General features: G+C 39.0%; 2 protein-coding genes across 6 annotated transcripts; both read right to left on the bottom strand.

Annotated features, from left to right (window-relative positions):
* Window positions 1–233: 233 nt before the first annotated feature.
* On the bottom strand, window positions 234–7,956 carry arid5a (AT-rich interactive domain 5A). Its single transcript, XM_026322232.1, is given in 8 exon segments — window positions 234–2,213; window positions 2,321–2,480; window positions 2,559–2,656; window positions 3,888–3,940; window positions 4,111–4,279; window positions 6,580–6,650; window positions 7,831–7,866; window positions 7,869–7,956. Coding segments are annotated over 8 exon segments (1,878 nt in total). The 5' UTR covers window positions 7,942–7,956; the 3' UTR covers window positions 234–995.
* A 3,689-nt stretch (window positions 7,957–11,645) lies between these two features.
* Window positions 11,646–19,338, bottom strand: dbnlb (drebrin-like b). 5 transcript variants are annotated; one of them, XM_026322175.2, is made up of 15 exons: window positions 19,181–19,338; window positions 17,695–17,750; window positions 17,271–17,383; window positions 17,110–17,184; window positions 16,737–16,886; window positions 16,152–16,229; window positions 15,676–15,827; window positions 15,506–15,560; window positions 15,190–15,261; window positions 14,795–14,918; window positions 14,397–14,513; window positions 14,003–14,077; window positions 13,733–13,794; window positions 13,565–13,652; window positions 11,646–12,953 (listed from the first exon to the last, which is right to left on the bottom strand). In XM_026322175.2, exons 1-15 carry the CDS (start codon window positions 19,261–19,263, stop codon window positions 12,817–12,819), a joined length of 1,437 nt encoding a protein of 478 aa, XP_026177960.1. In that variant the 5' UTR covers window positions 19,264–19,338; the 3' UTR covers window positions 11,646–12,816. The 5 variants fall into 5 exon arrangements, with proteins under 5 accessions (XP_026177960.1, XP_026177961.1, XP_026177962.1 ...); XM_026322176.2 differs by having other exon boundaries at window positions 13,736–13,794; XM_026322177.1 differs by lacking the exon at window positions 14,397–14,513.
* Window positions 19,339–19,614: the final 276 nt, after the last annotated feature.

The raw sequence follows: 19,614 nt of genomic DNA, 5'->3' as shown, positions 1-19,614 counted from the left end.
AATCATTGAAAACATCTATTTTATTTTGTAAAAAGGTACTTCAACAACTGCAACTAGCAGCAAACATGAAAATTCAGGTGAGTTCTGCCTATTATGTCATTATTTTGTCAAGTAACAATTCAAAATAAAGCATTTCTTATCAAAAATAATGTTACTGTGTAGTATTTTATGATCATGTTTACTGTATGGCAAAATCTGCAACATTTATATAATAAAGAACAAAGAGCCACAGGTTTTAATAGTATTTTTTTAATGATCATTTGCTTTCTCTTTAAATACATTTGACAATGAGATCTGCTTATAATAATTCATACAGTAACAGTTTCAAAGACCTCACAATACAGTACAATGAAAAACAATACAGAAACATCTTTGCTCCCCAAAACTAAGAACTGAAATTATGCAAGTGAGGCCAAATGTGGAACAACGGTGATTCTGACAAAATTTGGATTTCAAATTTTCAACTTGACAAGATCTGTTTAAGCAATCTAATGTAAATACTTAAACATGTGTTTTTTCCTGTACATTTCGTTGCATAAAGTGACATTTACAAAAAGAACAGTAAAATTTGATCTCTTTAAATAAACACTGTGCCAAAGGGTTTAATTCATAGCTAAAGAAATATAACATAGCGTTTATGAGCAATTTCTTTCTCAGTTCTGCTGTGAGTTGAAAATAAATACTGCACCAGTTCGATGCACTTGGATGCTTTAGCTGTGATTCTATAAATATTTCTAACCATCAATGCTCTGACTCAATTTCCCTTCAGTGCATTTTGGTTTGTCGTCACAGAGGATCAGCACAGACAGTCAGTTAATTATAGTGACTGACAAAATAGTCTGTATGTAAAGTCACCAAACATATGTGTCTTGCATCCCTAAAGAAAAGTGTAGCTAATAATCTCAGTGGATGCTGCCTTTTGTGTAAAGATGAACTGTGATCTTTTTTCTTCTTTTTTTTTGGTCATAGTTATTGAAGAGTGGAAATACAAAGAATCACAGCTTGTGAGGATAAATGGGATTCATGGCAGGTAGGGTATATCCAGTTTGGGGATTTAATAGAGGAAATGAGTAGGGATATGGGTAAAGAGCGGGCCCAATGAGAGCAGAGTGAGCTGAACCCAGTGGTACATGGCGGTACATTATCTGGGACTGAGGTAGTCTCATTCGGTTGGGGAGAAACACAGGGTGAAACGGAGGCTGGTGCCGAGAGTCTCTCCATGACACTGGCAGGGGGGAATGAGACAAACTCTGCTGAGTGGGAGGAACTTTATGTAACAGTGTCCTGGATTTCTCCCTCTTCTCCGACTGATAAAACCATGGGGCCATGTTGTTCAGCTTCTTTGCACAGGGCACAGAGTCATCTTGCCTGCCTTGGTGGACTTTATAAGCCGGCCAAATAGGAGCGGGCCGCAGAAGCTGCACTGATTTTGGAATAACTTTGGTGAAACTAGAGGTAGGATTTGTGGGCCAGTCAGATTTTGTGGTGGAAGGGGAGGATGTATGAAAAGAGTGGGGGAAATGTTTTACGCTCACTTTGTGGACTGACTTCCAAGCAGAGTCTGCAGTTTGGCTTTTTATTGGGTCAGCTCTCAGTGACTGAGAGCTGACATGAGAAATGTCTTTATTCTGTCCTGCAGGGTCTCTGGACATCTGATTACAGCTCACAGCCTTGTTATCCTCACTACAGCTGGATGTGTTTTTGACAGTGCTGGAACAGTTACGAGTTACCTCAGAGTCTGATGCAGGCTTATCTTCATTCCCTGCTGGACCATCCTCTGATGAAACAGAGTAAGGGGATGGGCTGCGGGAGGAGGAGGAAGATAAAGGGAGCGGGGAGCCATCAGAGGAATTGCCATTCCGGCTGGATGAAGCCCGAGCTGGAGACTGTGAGCAGTGGATGACGGAGGGCCTTTCTTTATCCTCGCTGTGCGGACTCAGGGGCAAGTTAAGGCTAGCCTGAGCCATTCGCTTTTTTTTCTCCAAAGGAGAGATGACCTCTCCAGCGGCAGATGGGATATGAGCAGTCCAAGGGCTGGATGTGGGGACTGGGAGAAGGTGAGCATAGACAGAAGTGTGAAGATCAGTGGGGGCTCTGTTTGGCTGGGAACAGTCTGGGTGGTGCCTGTCAGAGGTGGGCGCCCAGAGAACGGAGTGAGGATGTATCACAGTTTCACCTTGGCAGGCGGCCTCTGGACTCCTCTGGGTGAGTATCTATAAAGTAATACAGGAGACATTTTAAAAAAACACTACATACTTGTGCCAGAGCAGAAATGTTCATTTTTTAAAATCTATTTTAAGCTTTTCATCAGTGATGTTACCTCAGAATCCATATCTCTCTCTGACTGAGTCCTTTTCCTCTTCCCTTCAGTCTTGTTCACCTTGCCATCCAGATTTCTCTTATATGGCTTCCGTGGTTTGCTTGGAGGTAGAGGTTTGTCCTCCTCTCCTTTTATGTGTCGCTCAAAAGGCAGTACGAGCCTAAAGAAACACATTTGCAACTATGAACCAGCTGACATTGTGACTGAACTATGAGGTTGGAAACAGAACTATCCTCACCTCTCATAGTGTCTGCGAGTACAAGTAGCAGCACTGGTGCTACCTGGACTTCCTCCTAGTTCATCATACACTTTCTTCCAGAGTCGTCGTGCCGTCACCTGTTTTTTTAACACAGTGGATTGCATGTGTTAAAAAAAAAAAGTGCATTGGTACTTCAAGTTCATAATCTTTAATAATGATGTAACAATGTGTGACAAGTAAGTGACACCTCACTGTCGCACATGGAAAGATCAAAGGCTGGAGCGGGATGATTAATTGAATAAATGAATTAACTGATATGATCTTTTTTTTTTAACTGATCCTATTCAACTCATTTCAACATGTTTGTTAATTTAATTCTTTTGGCATGAGCAGTCTGCCTGCCCCTAACACCTTGATTTGCCTATCAAAGATAATCTTACGAACAACAGGTCATTATTAGTTAGTGTGTGGTCTTAGTTTATGTCCACATCCACACACAGAAAACAGAAGCCATGTCAGCTGTGTGGGCACAGTTAGGGGTTGGTAAACAGAATAAGGAACACAACAAAACTATATGCAAATACTACAAGAAAAAAACAAAACAACAACAACAAAGGGAAATGCATCCTATTCCTTTCAAAAACATAAACATGTCATGGAACATACTAATTGCATATCCAGGAAAGAGATACAGTCTGCTTTAAAAATAAATAAATAAATTTTAGAAGAAACAAACAAAAAAAACAAAAACAAAAAAATCAATCACAAAAGAAATTTATGAGTTTAGTTTAAAGCTGCTCTTATTTTTATGTCTCTAGCTGTTATGAGCTGTTTTAAATTTAAAAGTTAACTTGCTCTAAGGCAGTGTCCAGTGTCTAGATTCCAGATGCATCAGGTTATTAGTCTCTGCTATAACTACTTTCACAACTGCATTTGAAACTGATTTTATAGAAGGCCACTGGTTGCCTACCCTTTAAATGCCATGTCTGCTGTTTTTAGTTCTGACAGAACACTTTCATTTTTAAATTTAGACACATGTAGGCGACATGCATTTTAATGTTTACTCCCTGGAGCACGGTGTCAGCAATGATGAGGGTCAACTCTTTTTGGAGCCCCAGCCCCGCTCTAGTGCCATTTCAATATGAATCTCGCTCTCAGAACCCACAGTGCCAACATCAAAGAAAGCATTGCATGGGCGGTGATACACTGACAGCTCAAGAGCCTAAATATCCTCCATTGTGGTAGAAACCACCACGCTACAGCATCTGACATATATCTCATTTTCCACTCAGAAACCCTCCGGTAGAAACACTAAAACATTTTGCACCAATCAAAGGAATGGTAACTACTGTCAAAAAATGAACTTACTGAATCATAGCCCCCAAGTTTCTCAACAGCTTTGTAGATCCTCCAAAGATTAACTGGGAGTGGAAAAAATACACATCAAAACCATATATATGTGTATATATATATATATATATATATATATATATATATATATATATATATATATATATATATATATATATATTCAAATGCAGTTTAATTATTGTTGTTCATGTAAAAATAAGCCCAGTGAACATAAACTTACTCTGTTTGAAGCCCAGATGTGGAATCCTTTCTATGGCTGTACCCCTGTCCTTCATAAAAGCATGCAGATTTGATACAAACGCCTTCTCCTCCATCTGCACTAGACTGGGCCTCGATTCTTCTTCACATTCTGTTGTGGAGTCATGAATCTCAATAACGGAGGGAGAACCCTAGTGTAGAGAGAAAAAAAGGGCATCAGTGTGTGTTTTGCATCAAAACTCAAATGCATAATGTAAATGCAACATGGTCCAATGCACCGATGTGGAAACCTGTTTTACAGTTTAAGGTGTTATCATAGATGGGAAAAAAGACACAGAGTCATCTCGTGGGATGCAAATGTTGAAATGAAACATCAAAATCAGAGTAGGGTTTTACCGCTACTTTCAGTAGATAACCACTACACATCCTGTCTGGAGAGAAAGCAGCAGACTTGTGGGGTTTTTGGTCTGGAGTTTTCAGTCACTGGTATCACAAATGTCACTTTGAAAAACAAACAAGCCAAAAGAAAGAATCTATGCATAATGTGTTTTATGCATAAACATTACATATCAGTGGTGACTGATGAGAAACCTGACTAAATCCAGATATTGCTTTGGATCATCTACAGAAAAAAACACCTGGTGGCTTGGTCACTGTGTTTCTGTGGAACTACAGTGTTGATAAGGATTCTAAGATGTCAAAAAATTAGATGTTATAAAATGATATGTTACAACCCTGAATACCCAGAACTACAATATCCTGAAATTGACTATGTCACTATTTGCGGTTTGCAAGAAAGGAGAAATGAAACACTGAAGGTTTGCAGAATTAAAATAATCAGAAAGATTTCGAGAAGAGGAGTATAAAACAACATAGATGTTGGGAAAGACAGTGCAATTTCTGTATTTTAACCAAATGATATTATATATTTATTATTATTTTTGGAAAAAAGATCTGACTTCACCTCACTGTTATTTGATGGTGCCGGTTTACAACATGCTGAATGAATAAATAAATAGCAGTTTTTCATAGCAATATTATTCCTCTTGTGTGATCTCTGATTCACACAACACAGTGCTGATATCGTCACTTCTGTTGCAGTGAAATTGAAGATTACCGTATTTCACTTCACATATTTAAATGTGTAATCTCACCACTATGCCAATCAATTCCTATAGAGCGGCTGTCAAAACAGACCACAGTGGACTGAATGCCAATATTTTACTTTGAATCACCACACATAGAAGTTGCTGTATTTCTGTGGCAGCCATTGTACAACAAAACAGCTCGAGGTGGTTTCATATTGAATCAAGTTCCTCTATGTGGTTCCTGGTTCCGAGAAGTAGGCCTCTAGAGTGAGTAATAGTGAAGGTGCAGGCCTCTAACCAAGATAGCCCCCGACTGAGTCATGACTCCATTCTGTTCCCAGTCTAACATCCACCACCTCTGATTTTCCACTGTTATTCTGTATCACCTGGGAGAACACCTTGATGAGGCAAATATTTTGTTTCAATTTAAAAAGGGATGTGTGGAAAATCATATTTCCCAAGCCTACTTTTACCTTCCTCTATTTCCAGGATAAGAACTGGCTGACGAATGTGGAACATCTGCAATATTATATTTGCATCTGCACGAATGCACATATTAGAGTACTAATCTATAGCAGCTCATGGCATTAACAGTGCAAAATGGTGCATAAAATTCACTTGTATTCACAAAGGACTTATTTACTTTCAGTCCCTGATTCACATTCATCTGATTCACAAAACTTGCAGGTTTATGCATCAATGGTTGCCTACAGGAAACGTCTGCACTCTAAGCCACACACCGGAGCCCCTTTTCTTGCAGAGCTCACCCTAAACTAGAACAAATTCGAGAGCGCCCCAGAGAGAGAATATCATTGTGAAACATTCATTTGATTTCCACTAGATGAAATTTTTTGGAAAACAATGTGGGTGATGTTGATGACAATGTGTTTATATGTGACTCTCACAATGATTGTCAGTGGCGTGCTGCATTGATGCTATCGACAGGCCAGAATTCACCACAGAAACCACCAGGTTTTCATCTAACATCAGCCCTGGAAATTTGATGTACTAATTTGTGTTTCTCATATTGTACCTCTCAGTTCAGTTACCAGAATAGTGGCTGTGAGGACCTTCTGCAGTTTCTGTATGTGCAATGAAATATTGTGGTGTGTGAGATGTGCGTGTGTTATGGAGCCCTCTCAGAATTCAAAGCAGAATCACTTATTCCTTGTTACTCATTTCGCAATCAGCGATCAAGATGAAACAACTGTACACACACACTCAGCACTTCAAAAAATCGCCACTATCTCAAATTCACTAAAAAGGGGAAATGAAAACACAATGCATAACTCATTCTGAGTAATCATGCCTGTAGTCATCGATTAACTGTAACTGATGGAAATTGCCCAGCCTGCTGCCAGAAGGCCAACTGACATATTATCAGCAGTGAGTGATGTTAGTACCTGGTTCTCCATCCCTTTCTCTTTTTCACTGGCTGCTGTTTGTGGAGACGACTCACTCTCGTCCTCTTGAGCTGCAAACATACACACAGAACTTCATTATAACTTTATATACACAGCTTTCAACAAGTTAAAACACATCAAATTATTATGAACAGTTGTCAAGAGTGTTGTCAGGGCTGAGGAGAATGTCGTTTCCATAATTTGGGTAATGCCTAGATGATCGATCACCATAAAACTTAGAAATCTGTAGAACATATTGTTATACTGAGTCTGATATAAAACCACAGGTTGCAAAACCACTTCCTGCTCATGAACATAACCACTTGTATGCTGCACTGTATGATATTGTAATATGAACTGCAGTATTTGGCAACAGTTACAATTTAAATAAATAAACTGCAGCGTATGTAAAGCATAATTCTGTATTATTTGCTGCATTTAAATGACCACGAAGAAGAATAAAAGTCCATGTATATATTAAATTTATATGGTAAACATGCGTATCTGTGACTGTTAGATGTTGAATATTATGCATTAAGAAATAATCTACATTTAATTTTAATATATTTTTAATATATTTTCTCGTGAATGCCTTAGTTGTCAGCACCACATTTATCCATTTTGTGAGAATAAAATAACAGTTTTAAACATCATAAACCCTGAGAATAAAATACAATTCTGAGAATATCATTTGCGACAAACCATCAGCTCAATACCTCGTAGCCCTCCACCCACAGTGATATCATTTGTGTGTAAAACCAATATGCTTCTCTTTTGAGATCACTTATTTCCTGTGCCGTGGCTTGAACCTTTAATTCTGCTTTCAGTAGCCTCTAACTTCTCCATATTGAGTGTTACAGAAATATTTTTGATATATTATGCCACCTATGTTGTCGTTTTTATGTCTTATGTATTTAAAACTGCATTGGCACTGTTATTTTAGGCAGATACGGATCTGAGTCAATTATTGTGATAGATTAATGTGAGCATAAAGACACAAGATACACTAAGTTAATTTCCTGTGGCATTGAGGCTTTGTAAATTGTTTGCTTCTTTCTTTAATCATCATAATGTACATTAGTTGAAGGTTTCAAACACTTATACATCTACAACTTTCATATATTTGTATAAAGTGTTAATATTTATGAAGTTCTTTAAAGCAGAAACCACACAGTAGTTAAGCTGTACGTTCACCCAACAATAAATATGAAGAGCATCCAGCTTCAATAAAGTCAAGAAAATTATTCTCACCCATTTCCAGAGGTTGTCGTCTAGTCTCCTGCTTTGTGACTGCAATTCATGCGGCACCCACTTCAACTTCACACCTCGAAATAGGAAGATGCCTCCAGAAGCCAGTTTCATTGGTCGATGGGTGGCACTGCAGCAAATGAGTCTGGGAAACTGAGTTTTTTTTCTCACTCAAGTCTCAGAATGTCTGTACTCTCTGTTTCATCTCTTGATTTTACACAGACACAACAACAGCAGCTGAGAACTGGATAATTTCAGCAGAATATGATGTAATATACAAAAAAACTACGTGGTTTGTTATTTTATTTCTGGGTAGATTATGTTCGTAGTGTTAGCAACAAATGGAACTTTAATGTCATTTCTACTTTTCTACAAATAGGTGTATACAAAGGAGAACTGTGCTGAAGAAATGACTAGTGATAATCTATTTCTTCCATGTAGTTTCCATGTAGTAATGACTTAACCAATTCAAAATAAGAAGCAATAACAAGATTAAAAGAGCAACAATAATACTCATTCATGATGATAAGATAGAATAAAACCCAACTAATGTACAGCCTGGTGCTCCAGAGAGCTCCTGCGCCCGTCCTTCCAGCTTCTGATTGGCTGAACACGACTGATCCAGGTAATCAGCAGTGGATAGTTGGAAAACACAGCAGCTCTCGGGGCCCAGGGAGGGCCACCCGGGCGGTAAAGATTCAACAAAGTTACCTAAATTTCTAATTTTGCTGAAGTGAAACACAAAATATGCCCGCACTAAAAATTTCATAAATTTCAAATGTTAGAACAACATTTCCCAGATTTTTCTCATTAGGAAACCAATATTTTACAGGTTTTTATTCCAAATAAAGGAAATAAGACTGCGCCACTTACTGTCAGCGTGTCAGTGCATGAGTAGGCGTCACGTATTTCTTGGAGCTGGTTACTTAGTGAGTAATGAAGAGCTTACTATACAAAGAATCAGATCAAAGGTGATTCAGAATAAGATTGTCTTTTTTAATTACATTTCTGTGTAATGTAATTTCTGTAATTTCTGAGTGTCAAGTCACTGCGGTGTCACTGTGACCCAAAAAATATGTGCTGGTTGTGCAGCATGGAAATGAACATTGTGCTTAGCAATAATGTCAGTGTTTATATGTGTAAATGGAAAGAAACATCCTGCTATAACAAAGTATTTTCTAAAAGGATTAAGTATTAAATGCCACCATGGATTAGCATTTTAAAAGCATCTTGTTTTCTTAATTTAATAGTGAATGAAGGATGTGAAACAGAACATGGTTCATGGAGTTTTAAGGGAGTATCCATATTGGCGAATAAAAACAGATAAAGCTACATTTCAATTTATTGTATGCACACTATTGTATGTAGCGTCATTTGAAATAAATTTTAAACCTTGACATGAACATGCAGTAAAACATAAAACTGCTGTTAATCTTAAAAGGCCAAAATAGAACAAACTTGCTGTGAGATGATATTGTTTAATGGAAAAACAAAAAGCTCTTTAAGCTGTAGTCACGCAAGCATGTAGTTTTGAGTCATGACTAAGAGCTGAGTAAACACATTCCCCAACGGCTCAGATATTAGGTAAATGAAAGTTTTGAGACAGTTGTAGAGATTTAACAACTTGTATTTTAAGGAAATGCTGAAGCACTACTTCTTGGTTTCTACCGGTCATTGCTTAAAAAAATATCATTTAAAAATAAAACTAGGATAATGCAGAAGCAGCTTTTTCCACTGAAGATGGGAGGTATGGGGTCATCTATTTCTTTACTAGCACTTATGAGACAGAGAGCTCTATTTTGTGTTCCTCAAAGGTTAGCAACCCTCGAGAGCACCAGGTCAAGTTACTTTAATTCTTATTTGAATAAAAGAAGAAAGATACACTGACGTTTTAAAATCATTTGAGGTCTAATTTAAAACGCTTTGTTTTCCTCCATTTCCCTTCGGCGGTCCCGCACTCAGTAGAACTACACAGCTCTCGTAACAAAAATACTGACGAGTGATGAAGCTGCACTTGACACTATCCACATTTCCTCCTCATGTTTTTGATCTGTTTGAAAAGGGGATGCCCTATTCCCCCATCTGTTGCGGATAGAGTCTGACATTTCAAAATGATTAACATTTAAATGTCAAAATAACCAAATATCTACAAACTGCCCAAATATGAGAGGGATTTTTTTTTTTTGTTTGAGAGCTACAAAACAAGTTTTGGTTTTGCCTTTTTAAAAACTGAGATGATCAACAAGACTCTGCGAGAATGGGCAACATGTGATATTAAACTGTTTGCACACCTCTCATGTGAACAAACTGACTCAGAGAGAAATGATATCTTCAGATATGTAAATGACAAGGTTGGTTACCTGTATTAGAATAGATATCTGATTCACTACTTAAATGTAGACACGGTGTCACTTAAGGCAAGAGAGAAGGAAATCTCAACTATATCAATTTACAAAAAAAATACTTGCAGAGATGCAGTGAAATAAATGAGGATTTAAAGTCAAGAGAAAGAAATCTCTAATATATAAATTAAAAAAATATTTGCAGAGGTCACGTGGTGTAATAGATGAGTATAAGAAATATTTATTTTATATTTTAATTTTCTTTGAGTGCATTTTTGCAGACCTCTTTTGTGAGCAGTTAAAAACAAAGGTGGAAACAATGAGCAGAAACATCAGTTGTAAAAGAAAATTCCCAGCTATTCATTTCAGACTTTCACTGACATAAACATATGAGGTTGAGATGAGGGCAGCACAATGTAAATGAGAACACGTGGCGAAAATATTGTGAATGAGTCACTATCCTGGGACCAATCTGAAGATGTCTAACTGGAGCAGAAGATTCCAGTCATGGTAAGAAACCGTCATTATCTGTGTTGTTGAATGAGGATTTCCAGACTAAAGGAGCTGCAACCTGTGGTTTTAGGGATAAGAGCAAACTTGCAGAAGTAAATGTAGATAATTTAAAACAGAGCTGCAACAGCTTCATATTGTCATGGTCTAAGTGGACAAATTACCTGAAACTAACTTCAGATAACAGGCTGATTCATTTTGTGACAAGCTAATATTAAATTACATTAGAAAACTATTTCACTGAAAATTTGATACAAGCTGAGACGCGGTATTTAGAGGGTCATCAAATGCATCATCCTTGTTATTTTTACAATAACATTTTATCACAGCACTTTAATAAAATGTGATATGCTGAACACACTCCAAGACCTGTAAATTTCAAACCTTTGTTCTTGAGCAGTATTCAGCAGAAAAGATGTGTACAGTAAGATTTGTGTCAAAACCGTTTTCAAAATGCAAAAAAAATCAAATATCTCCAATCATCTGCCTGACATGTGAAGAATATGAAATATGTACATGCATCAATGCATGAGTGGGTGGTGGGAATGGGGCAGTACCCCAGTTAAAACTGAAGAGGACAAACAAGTAGGCTGAAGGTGACAGTAGCAGAGATAGTGGATGCAAGGTATTATCTTCCTGGAAACTTTTTTAATGTAAATGTTTTAGAATATTAAATTAATAGTCAATTTCTTTAATCTCTCACTAACTTTAACTGAAGGATGTGGGAGAAGTAAAATCAGATTCTTCGTGTGAAAATGAAACCTATGCATTACAGGTGAATTCCCCAGCTGTTGCCTCATTCCAGGAAACTCATTGTAGAGCACATATACAGAGTCTGTATATACATCTGAGTTTCTGTTAGACCTCTGAAAATCCCTGCAGGTTCTCTGTTATTTCAGGCTTTTTCTAAAAATCTGTTTAGCCTTTTTATATGCTTGATCAAGTGGTGAAAATATGACAACTCCGCCAATTTATTTATTTTATTATGAAGAAGGCAAATTACAATAGACTCTGGAAAAACAAACATGAATCATCTGATGGATACACGATGCCCTTTTCTATTCATGATCAATTTTTTTTTTTTCCTTTGGTTCACTGACCTCAAAGATATACAAATGTATTCAAAGAAAAGAGTGAACTTGCATAACAAATTTTCAATTAAAATGTCCCCAAGGTGCTTTTCAGAGGGTATCACTGCATTCACTTCCCCTCCGTATGGCACCATATAATCACATATTATCTTAGAGACGCATTACACACTCAAAAATCAACCTCAGACCAGTGAGATCCAAAAAAAAAAAAAGAAAAATACTGCTGACTTACGTTTTCGTCTCTTCTGCTTGTCCCTGAAAAGTTTAATATGTTGAAATGATTTGGTTCATAGAGGAAGGACTTGAAATGTTATATACTCACAGTTAACGGGAACTTAACTTTGTTATGAATTCCCAAGCTAAAGTTCACCAACCAGAGCACAGCAAACATGATCATTTTCTTAAATATTCACTTCAACCACAGATCAGATCAGTACTAAAACAATGTTTGAAATTCACACAGGATGTAAGTTTAGTCACATATAAAAAGGAAAAAATCAGTCTGCCGGTAATCAAAGGCAAAAACAAGGCAAAAGATTATATTGTAGCTGGTACCTACATCAGAAATGTTTCTTCCTGAAATGTACGGGAGCATTTGCTACAAGTAACAACAAAATTATACCTGAAATAGAACTGAAGTCACTTTGTAAGGAATGTGAACTAGAACTGATAATGGTCTCTACTGAAATAAAAACTTAAAGGCTGATATTGTACTGCATCACATTTATAGGTGAAAAGACGTATTTTGGGGTGTGGAGTTACTTTAGCTCAGCCCGTGGACCTTTACAAATCCCTCCATTGCTTAAAACATAAAAAATTTAGTGGAATTACTTTCTTGAAATGAGGAGAGATTTGACAAGCTTCTGGGCCACAATTACCATCGGTTCATTGGTCCATGAGGTGGAGGCTCATTTGCTGTTTGCTCCTGAGCAGCCTGATGACTTGCAAGGACTGACTTTTCTGTTTGGTTTTCTATTGCAGAGGTCCTCTGGGGCCGCCAGTCTGATGATCTGCAGGGGTTTGGGGGGTGCAGGGGATGCGCTGGGCTAGATAAGCTCCACGTAATTGGCTGGAAACATTCCAAAATGGCCATTGGGGCAGTAGCCTCTCCACCAGCCCTCGTCTATCATCTCGATCCCAGTGATAATGTCATCAGGGTCAAAGGAGATCTCTGTGTCATCAGCTGAAGGAGAAGGAAGAGAGTCCCTCATGAACATCAGCAGTTACTGTATGAGATACATTTTCCAACATTACATTGTTTGAAATTTCTTAATCAAACAATAAACTACTTAGAATGATATAACACTAAATATACTTTGAGCGAACATCACACAGTTTATGTGGAATCACTTGCTTACAGCATAATTTAGTTAGTACCATATTATAGTTAGTTATTTGCCTTTTTCCACTGAAAACAAACCTTACTGCATGCTCCAAATAATATATGAAAAATTTCTAGCTGTTACTACTAGTACTAACCTCACCTCACAGTAGCTGCTTTCCAAAAAAAAAAAAAAAAAAAAAAAAAAAAAGATGCACAAGTCAAAGATAGGTTGGTGTAAACAACAATAACACCAGGCACAACAAATGTAGCACATGCATTAACATGATTAAAAATAGCTGAGACATGTAGGTGTAGAAAGTCAGCTCCAAAAACAGAGGATTAATGGAGCAATAAGCAACTTGCTGTTGTCTTGTGTGAGTTTCAGGATATTTTTTAGTGAGCTGTGAGAGGTCTGGGGATGTTGGCGTGGCGTAACTGCACAGGTGGGTGGGGTATTTTGGAAAACTCACCAGCCTGGTAGTCATATAGGGCTCTGGCACAGACACCTCTGTGTGATGTCTCCTCAGCAGCCACCTCATAGGAGTTATTCTCCTCCACCTGAAAAGAAAATGAAGCTGAGTTTTGTTTCAGAATGAATTTATGCAATAGAAGAAAATTCCTAAAGGTAAGAAAACAACCACCTGAGCAGGCTCTTCGTAAGTTGGCTCCTGGACATATGAGTTGGCAGCAGGTGCTTCATCTGAAAAGAGAGCTTACTATCACTATGACTGTGTCTGAGCTGGGCGGTCTATCTACCAGCAGGTGGCAGCAGCAGATGATCCTGACTGCACAGTTTGGCTGGAGGAAGTAATGCGTGCTTAATAAATAACAGTATTTTCATAAGCAGCAGATGGGGTTCTGGTGTATAAAGGGTTAAAACTGACACTGATGTGTAAAATGGGCCCCACCTTTCAGCTTCTCCTGGGGAGCTGCCTCCTCCTCATCATACTCACACCTGGACTGTCCATCACCCACATCAGGCTCTTATCACCCAAAACACAAGCACAGACATGCATGTGTACAGAACAACACATCCACCAAATAAGCTGAAAACCACCACCAGTCTCTGGCACGTTCTCACTCAAGGAGGAACAAAAGAGTAAGCGCATAAAAACACAAATGGTAGCATGGGTCATGATGAAACTCAAGATTATAATGAATATGAAGAGGATGGCACACAGGATGAAACAATGAGAAATAAAGCATGGAGCTTTAAGCTTAGTATGTGACTGTCACCCGATATCCAGTGTGTTATGTATGAATTCTTTCTGTGTGTGTGTGTGTGTGTGTGTAAGCTCACACCTGTGGCAGGGACAGGAGAGGCGGAGCCTGCTGGCACAGGAGAAGCTTGGCGCTGAGGTGAGCTGGCTCGCTCTGACTCATACACTTGCTTAGACAGAAAAGGGCTTTGCAGACGCCCTGAGCAGAGACACACATGGAAGCCCCAACACATGCAAATAAAATGGACGAGAAAGAGGAAAAAACACAGGCAGACAGGTTGAGCAGAAGAAGAGAAGACACCATGATGGAGACACAGTGTTAAGTATGACTGTGAGACAACTAGACAGTCTGATGAAGAATTAAAGCTCTGGAAAAGAATGGCACTGGGACACACCTGTCTGTACCTTCTCCCTAACTGTGCAGGAGAGGCTGTGACATTTAAAGCTAACTAGTTTATATGAAGAGGTCACAAATGATACCTGGCTGGGGGCTAGCAGGGGCTGCACTGGGGGCATCTGAGTCACTGGGAGTTATTCCCCTCTCTCTCTGCTTAAACATCTCTCTGGGGTTCACAGCACGCTGAGAGATGAGAGACGCTGCCTCCTGGAGAAAAGAAAACCAAATCATACGTACACAGTAAGCATCAGAAGGCCACAAGTTACTAACAAGGTGGTGGTAAGTGCTGCTGAGAGGAAAACAAGGATTTCTAATATTATGAAAGATGCCATGCAATAAAGACTGGAAGAGAGGTGGGTCAGGCTGAGTTTCAAAGCGTTCACATTTGATCAGAAAGAGACAGTGCTTGTCTTGATGTAGGCAAATAGAGGGAAAGTAGACTGGCCAGAAGACAGCGCTTTCAGGAAAGACAACTCACGTTAGCCTTCTCCACAGATTCACCTCTCCTGACTGCTTTCCTCTGGGCTGCATGGCTCTCCTCCTGCACCTCCTGATGATGTTGATATTAGGCACTGGTGACATTAGCTAACCCTTCTGACTTAAGTGTTTACAAGCCTGTGTGCTATTGAAATTTATTTAGCTGTCAACGTAATTAAGGAAAAGGAGATAATAGTGTGAAAGTAAACTTCACACCAATACACATTCACGCTCATTTCAGCATCTGCTCCTGTTATCTCTGTCACTGTACTAAATGGAGTTTATTAACTCAGATAATAGGACAGTGCCACACTCACCCAGGATTTTTTCTCCTGTTCTCTACTCTCAGCTTCCTGCTGCTGCTGGTACTTCCTAAAAAAAACAGAAGGCCATTTAAAAGAGAGAGGAAATGTAATCTAAAGCTTTTCATAGCGGCTATTGTAAACTGGCCTTAAACTGTGTCCTTTTTCTTTCACTTGCTACCTACTTTTGTTGCTCGATTTGAGAGGCCCTCTCCTTGTCTCTTTTGTCCCTCTGTGCTGCCTCCTTGGCCTCTCTATCTTTCCTCTCTCTCTCCAGCTGCTGGCGCTCCTCCTCCGCCTTGCGCCGTTCCTCCTTCCGACGCTTCTCCTCTTCTCTCTAAAATCCAAACATTTAGGCAAGTTTAGAACTGGCTTGGTGCTTTATAATTGCTACTGCCATTAAAAAGCTTGATTTTGTAATAAAAGCTAGATGACACACAGAACATGCGTTAACACATAAAAGACATGCAACAGGAGAACAAATAAAAGAGTTCTTGAAATTCCAGCCATTAATGCAAAATTATACATAAAACTGTTACATAAAAACACATGTTAAGGGAGTGATTGTTTAGTGATGCTTAAGGTACTGTTCACACTGTCTCAGAGGTCAATTGTAATTGACATTAGCTTAATTCAGAAGCCTATAAAATAATAAGCCTACCTCTGCCTGTGCCCAAAATGTGTCTTTGTTGGTCTTTTTGATCTCCGACATAGCATTTGTCTTCTGGTACACTGAGCCCTGCAAAAAGGAAAAGACTATTTAATCTCATAGTTTAAACATGACAACATAGTTTTACATAATGAGAAAAAAACACTGCGGTATAAAATGACATATCTGATTGGTGTGACCATAGGAACACCAATAGCAACATATACTGTGATGCTAGAATATAATCACTATGGTGAGAGTTTGTTTCTAATCTTTTCCACAGCTAACCTCAAAAGTGAACCAATGGTTATTGTGTCATAAAGAAAACAGAAGAACAAGGCAAACCAAGGGAGACTAGATTATGTGTATTTAAGTTGTTCTAGCAGGTCAGCATTTTCACATTTTTCCTGTTTGGAGTGTTTGATTGTAAATGGTTTCCAATGGTAGAACTGTTGGGTTATTGAGGCTGGAAGGTCATAACATAAAGGATAATAAAACTTTTCAAATATATCCACATTTTGAGATTAAGTAGCTTAGTTGAGATCCAGACCACTGCTTATTTTTCACTGTCAAAGACAAGCAAACATGCGTGCATACCACAGGACCCTGAGGACCACTGTCCTGGAAGCGACTAGATGCTTCTTTGTGGAAACTGTAGTTGGCTCCTGAGGCTTTGGCCACCTTTTGCATGATCACTTCGGGTTCCACATCCTCCTCTGCTCTGGCATTTACTGTGACATGGGCCCCCTGCCACAGGACAACATACACAACATAAAGGTTCCTTGCAGACTAACAGGGAAACACCTATAGCTGTTATCTTGATTCCTACTTGCACCTCCCACTAGCTTGTTTACATATGGTGTTTATATGATATGAAAGCTGTTGTATTATTTCAACAATGGACACAGCCTGCTGTATTCTATTTTTCTTATTTTATTTTTTACACAAATAACATTCTCTGCTAGCATACCTTAAGAAAATTAGCCATGGAGCTGACATGATTTGCACATATTCCTTTCCTGGCATCATTCACTCCTTCTCCAGTCTGAAACACAAAGAATTGTTCTACGTTTAAGGATGATGGCTACAAAGGGGGCAGACAAATCTGCAATAGCTAAGTGTAGCACTAACCCAGTTGATGAGGACATATTTGGGCAGACCAGAATTTGGATCCTCAACCCGGCAGAAAGCATACATCACTTTTCCACTGTTGAGTTCTTCAACCAACTCTTCCAGTCCTCCATCTGATAAGTAAACATTATGGAAAAGTCAAATGGTTACTGTGGTCGGTTGTGCAACTGTGGACATTTTTTTTGTCCAACAAATGATGGGGTAAGACAGCAGAGGCAAGCAATCCTTTTGTGCTGATATTCCAGTACTGCAGCTGTATGCTGACACTGACATTCCTGCACACATTTGAAAATATTGTGTTGAGATCACAAAAACCTGATAATAATATCCACTCACTCACTCACTCACTCACTCACTCACTCACTCACTCACTCACTCACTCACTCACTCACTCACTCACTCACTCACTCACTCACTCACTCACCTCCTTTATCTGCCAGGCGGACGTCATTACTGTTTCCTTCATAGGTGAACAAGACCCTGTAGGATACACAGGATTAAGGACAGTGAAATACAATCTCAAAAAGATCACACAGACAGAAGAGTTTGTTCCAAAGTCACTGTGCATCATTTCACAATAAACCAAACAATAGATGTTTTGTAAATCTATTGTTAGCATCTCTAGCACTTAAGCTCTTTTTACACAGGATACATTTTAGAGGGGAAGTAGATAGTGTAAACAAACTGGTCCTGCAGTTTTAAATCCTATTTTAAACCACTCAGATCAGTACTCTTTACATTAGATACCTCTGCACCAGTACTGATTTCATTTTCTCTTCCTTGCAAATAAAGGTCGTTGTACATGTGTGCCCACTCAGGTTGTTTAGGCAAGTCCAATCATGTTTTTAAAGTTCATCAAGTAACTTTTATTGTTATACTGTTGTGTCCTCAACCTATCTGTAGGACAAAGCTTGTGTATAATTAATGGCACAGTACACAGACTCTTCATTAGGATTACAAATAAGGTCTAAGGTCTTTAGGTCTCATCTCATGAATAAAATGAAACCCCCTAACAAATACTGGGTCATTCCCCATCAATTTATGTACAAACATAGAAATCTGTGTTTGCGAAACTGAACATAATGGAGCACAAGCTCTCTTGTTCAGGTTTAGTAGGCATGTAATTGTGATGAGTACGGTGCATGTAGTATATTGTCTCACAGGCAGGTAAGAGGAACCTGCTCACACTGACAATAATCAAATGCCACTTCTTTTTCCTTTCTGTCCACATGTTGGCAAACAGATTAGTTTCTGGTCGTCCGAGTGAGTGAAGAATATAAAACTGATTCCTAACAGAGATGTCCTGTGAACATGCAGCCATCCGCTCATCAGCTCAGGTCATCCTTAAACACCACAGCTGTCCTCAACAGGTTGCACCTCTGTAGCTCCAAGTCCCAGCGAGGAGGAAGCGCCTCGATTTGACTTTCACATCTTAGTCATATTTAACTTCTGATATCTCACCAGGAAGTAGGTGAACGGGCGACTTATTCATTGAGGCCCAGGGCAGACATTTATATGAAAAGACACATGAATACATGCAAATCACAGAGGTCAAGTGAAACCCTAAGTGGTCAGTGGCTGAAAAGCTCCGTTATTTACTGCAGCTCAACGTTGACGCGGTTACTAGCTTCTGTTAGCTCGGTTTTCGTGTTAGTACACACCAGACTGACATTAGATCTGAAAAGAAAACAGCTAAACACAGCGGACGGTGGCTCATATCGTCGTTAAAGAGCTAAACACACGGTGTGAGGTGGTTAACAAAGACAGGTTAAGTTTCTCTAACAGCTAGTTAACAAGAGGTTAGCGTTAACTTGACGAGCCGAGAGGCGGCTCAATGCTAACGACAGTCAACGCTGCAGCTAGTTAACACAATGCCTCCTACATTTGGCTCTAAATATGCTGCTCCTTACCAGTTAGTGTTGGATTTTTCATCCACCACTTCTTTATATGCCGATGTCAGGGCAGGGCCATTTTTGCTGAGGTTAACTGCCATGGTTTTGCTGAGCACAGCTAGCCAGCTAGCTATCCGGGATGCGCCCTTCCTACTGGGAGGAGGAGGCGCTGATGCTGACTGACTTCAGCTTGTGCAGGAAGCTTGGTCAGCTGGAGGATGACTGGCTGCAACACCAGACTGTGGGGTTATTAACATACAGATTCCTAATAAAAATTATTACCAAATTATCACTGGAGATTGTTGAATCAAACGCACCACAGAGCCCACTAAGTATTAAAAACCTGATGTGGGAAAGTGAATTACCTGAAGCATATGCAAATTCAGCCATTTTCTAATATTCAATGCACAGCTGTTCATACAGGCTCATACTGTTATCGAATAATAAGATCA

The sequence above is a fragment of the Mastacembelus armatus genome, chromosome 9 (genome assembly GCF_900324485.2).
Source record: "Mastacembelus armatus chromosome 9, fMasArm1.2, whole genome shotgun sequence".
Taxonomy (NCBI): Eukaryota; Metazoa; Chordata; class Actinopteri; order Synbranchiformes; family Mastacembelidae; genus Mastacembelus; species Mastacembelus armatus.
Note: the sequence above shows the minus strand (reverse complement) of the source record. Positions and strands in the feature narration are given on the sequence as shown.

Bases quoted from the DNA above. Each gene is read 5' to 3' on its own strand.
- dbnlb (XM_026322175.2), bottom strand. From the start codon at position 19,263: ATGGCAGTTAACCTCAGCAAAAATGGCCCTGCCCTGACATCGGCATAT. The intron at 17,751-19,180 runs GTAAGGAGCAGC...TGTATCCTACAG, and splicing joins GAAAAATCCAACACTAACTG to GGTCTTGTTCACCTATGAAG. The intron at 16,230-16,736 runs GTATGCACGCAT...TCCTTTTTGCAG, and splicing joins GTGGTCCTCAGGGTCCTGTG to GGCTCAGTGTACCAGAAGAC.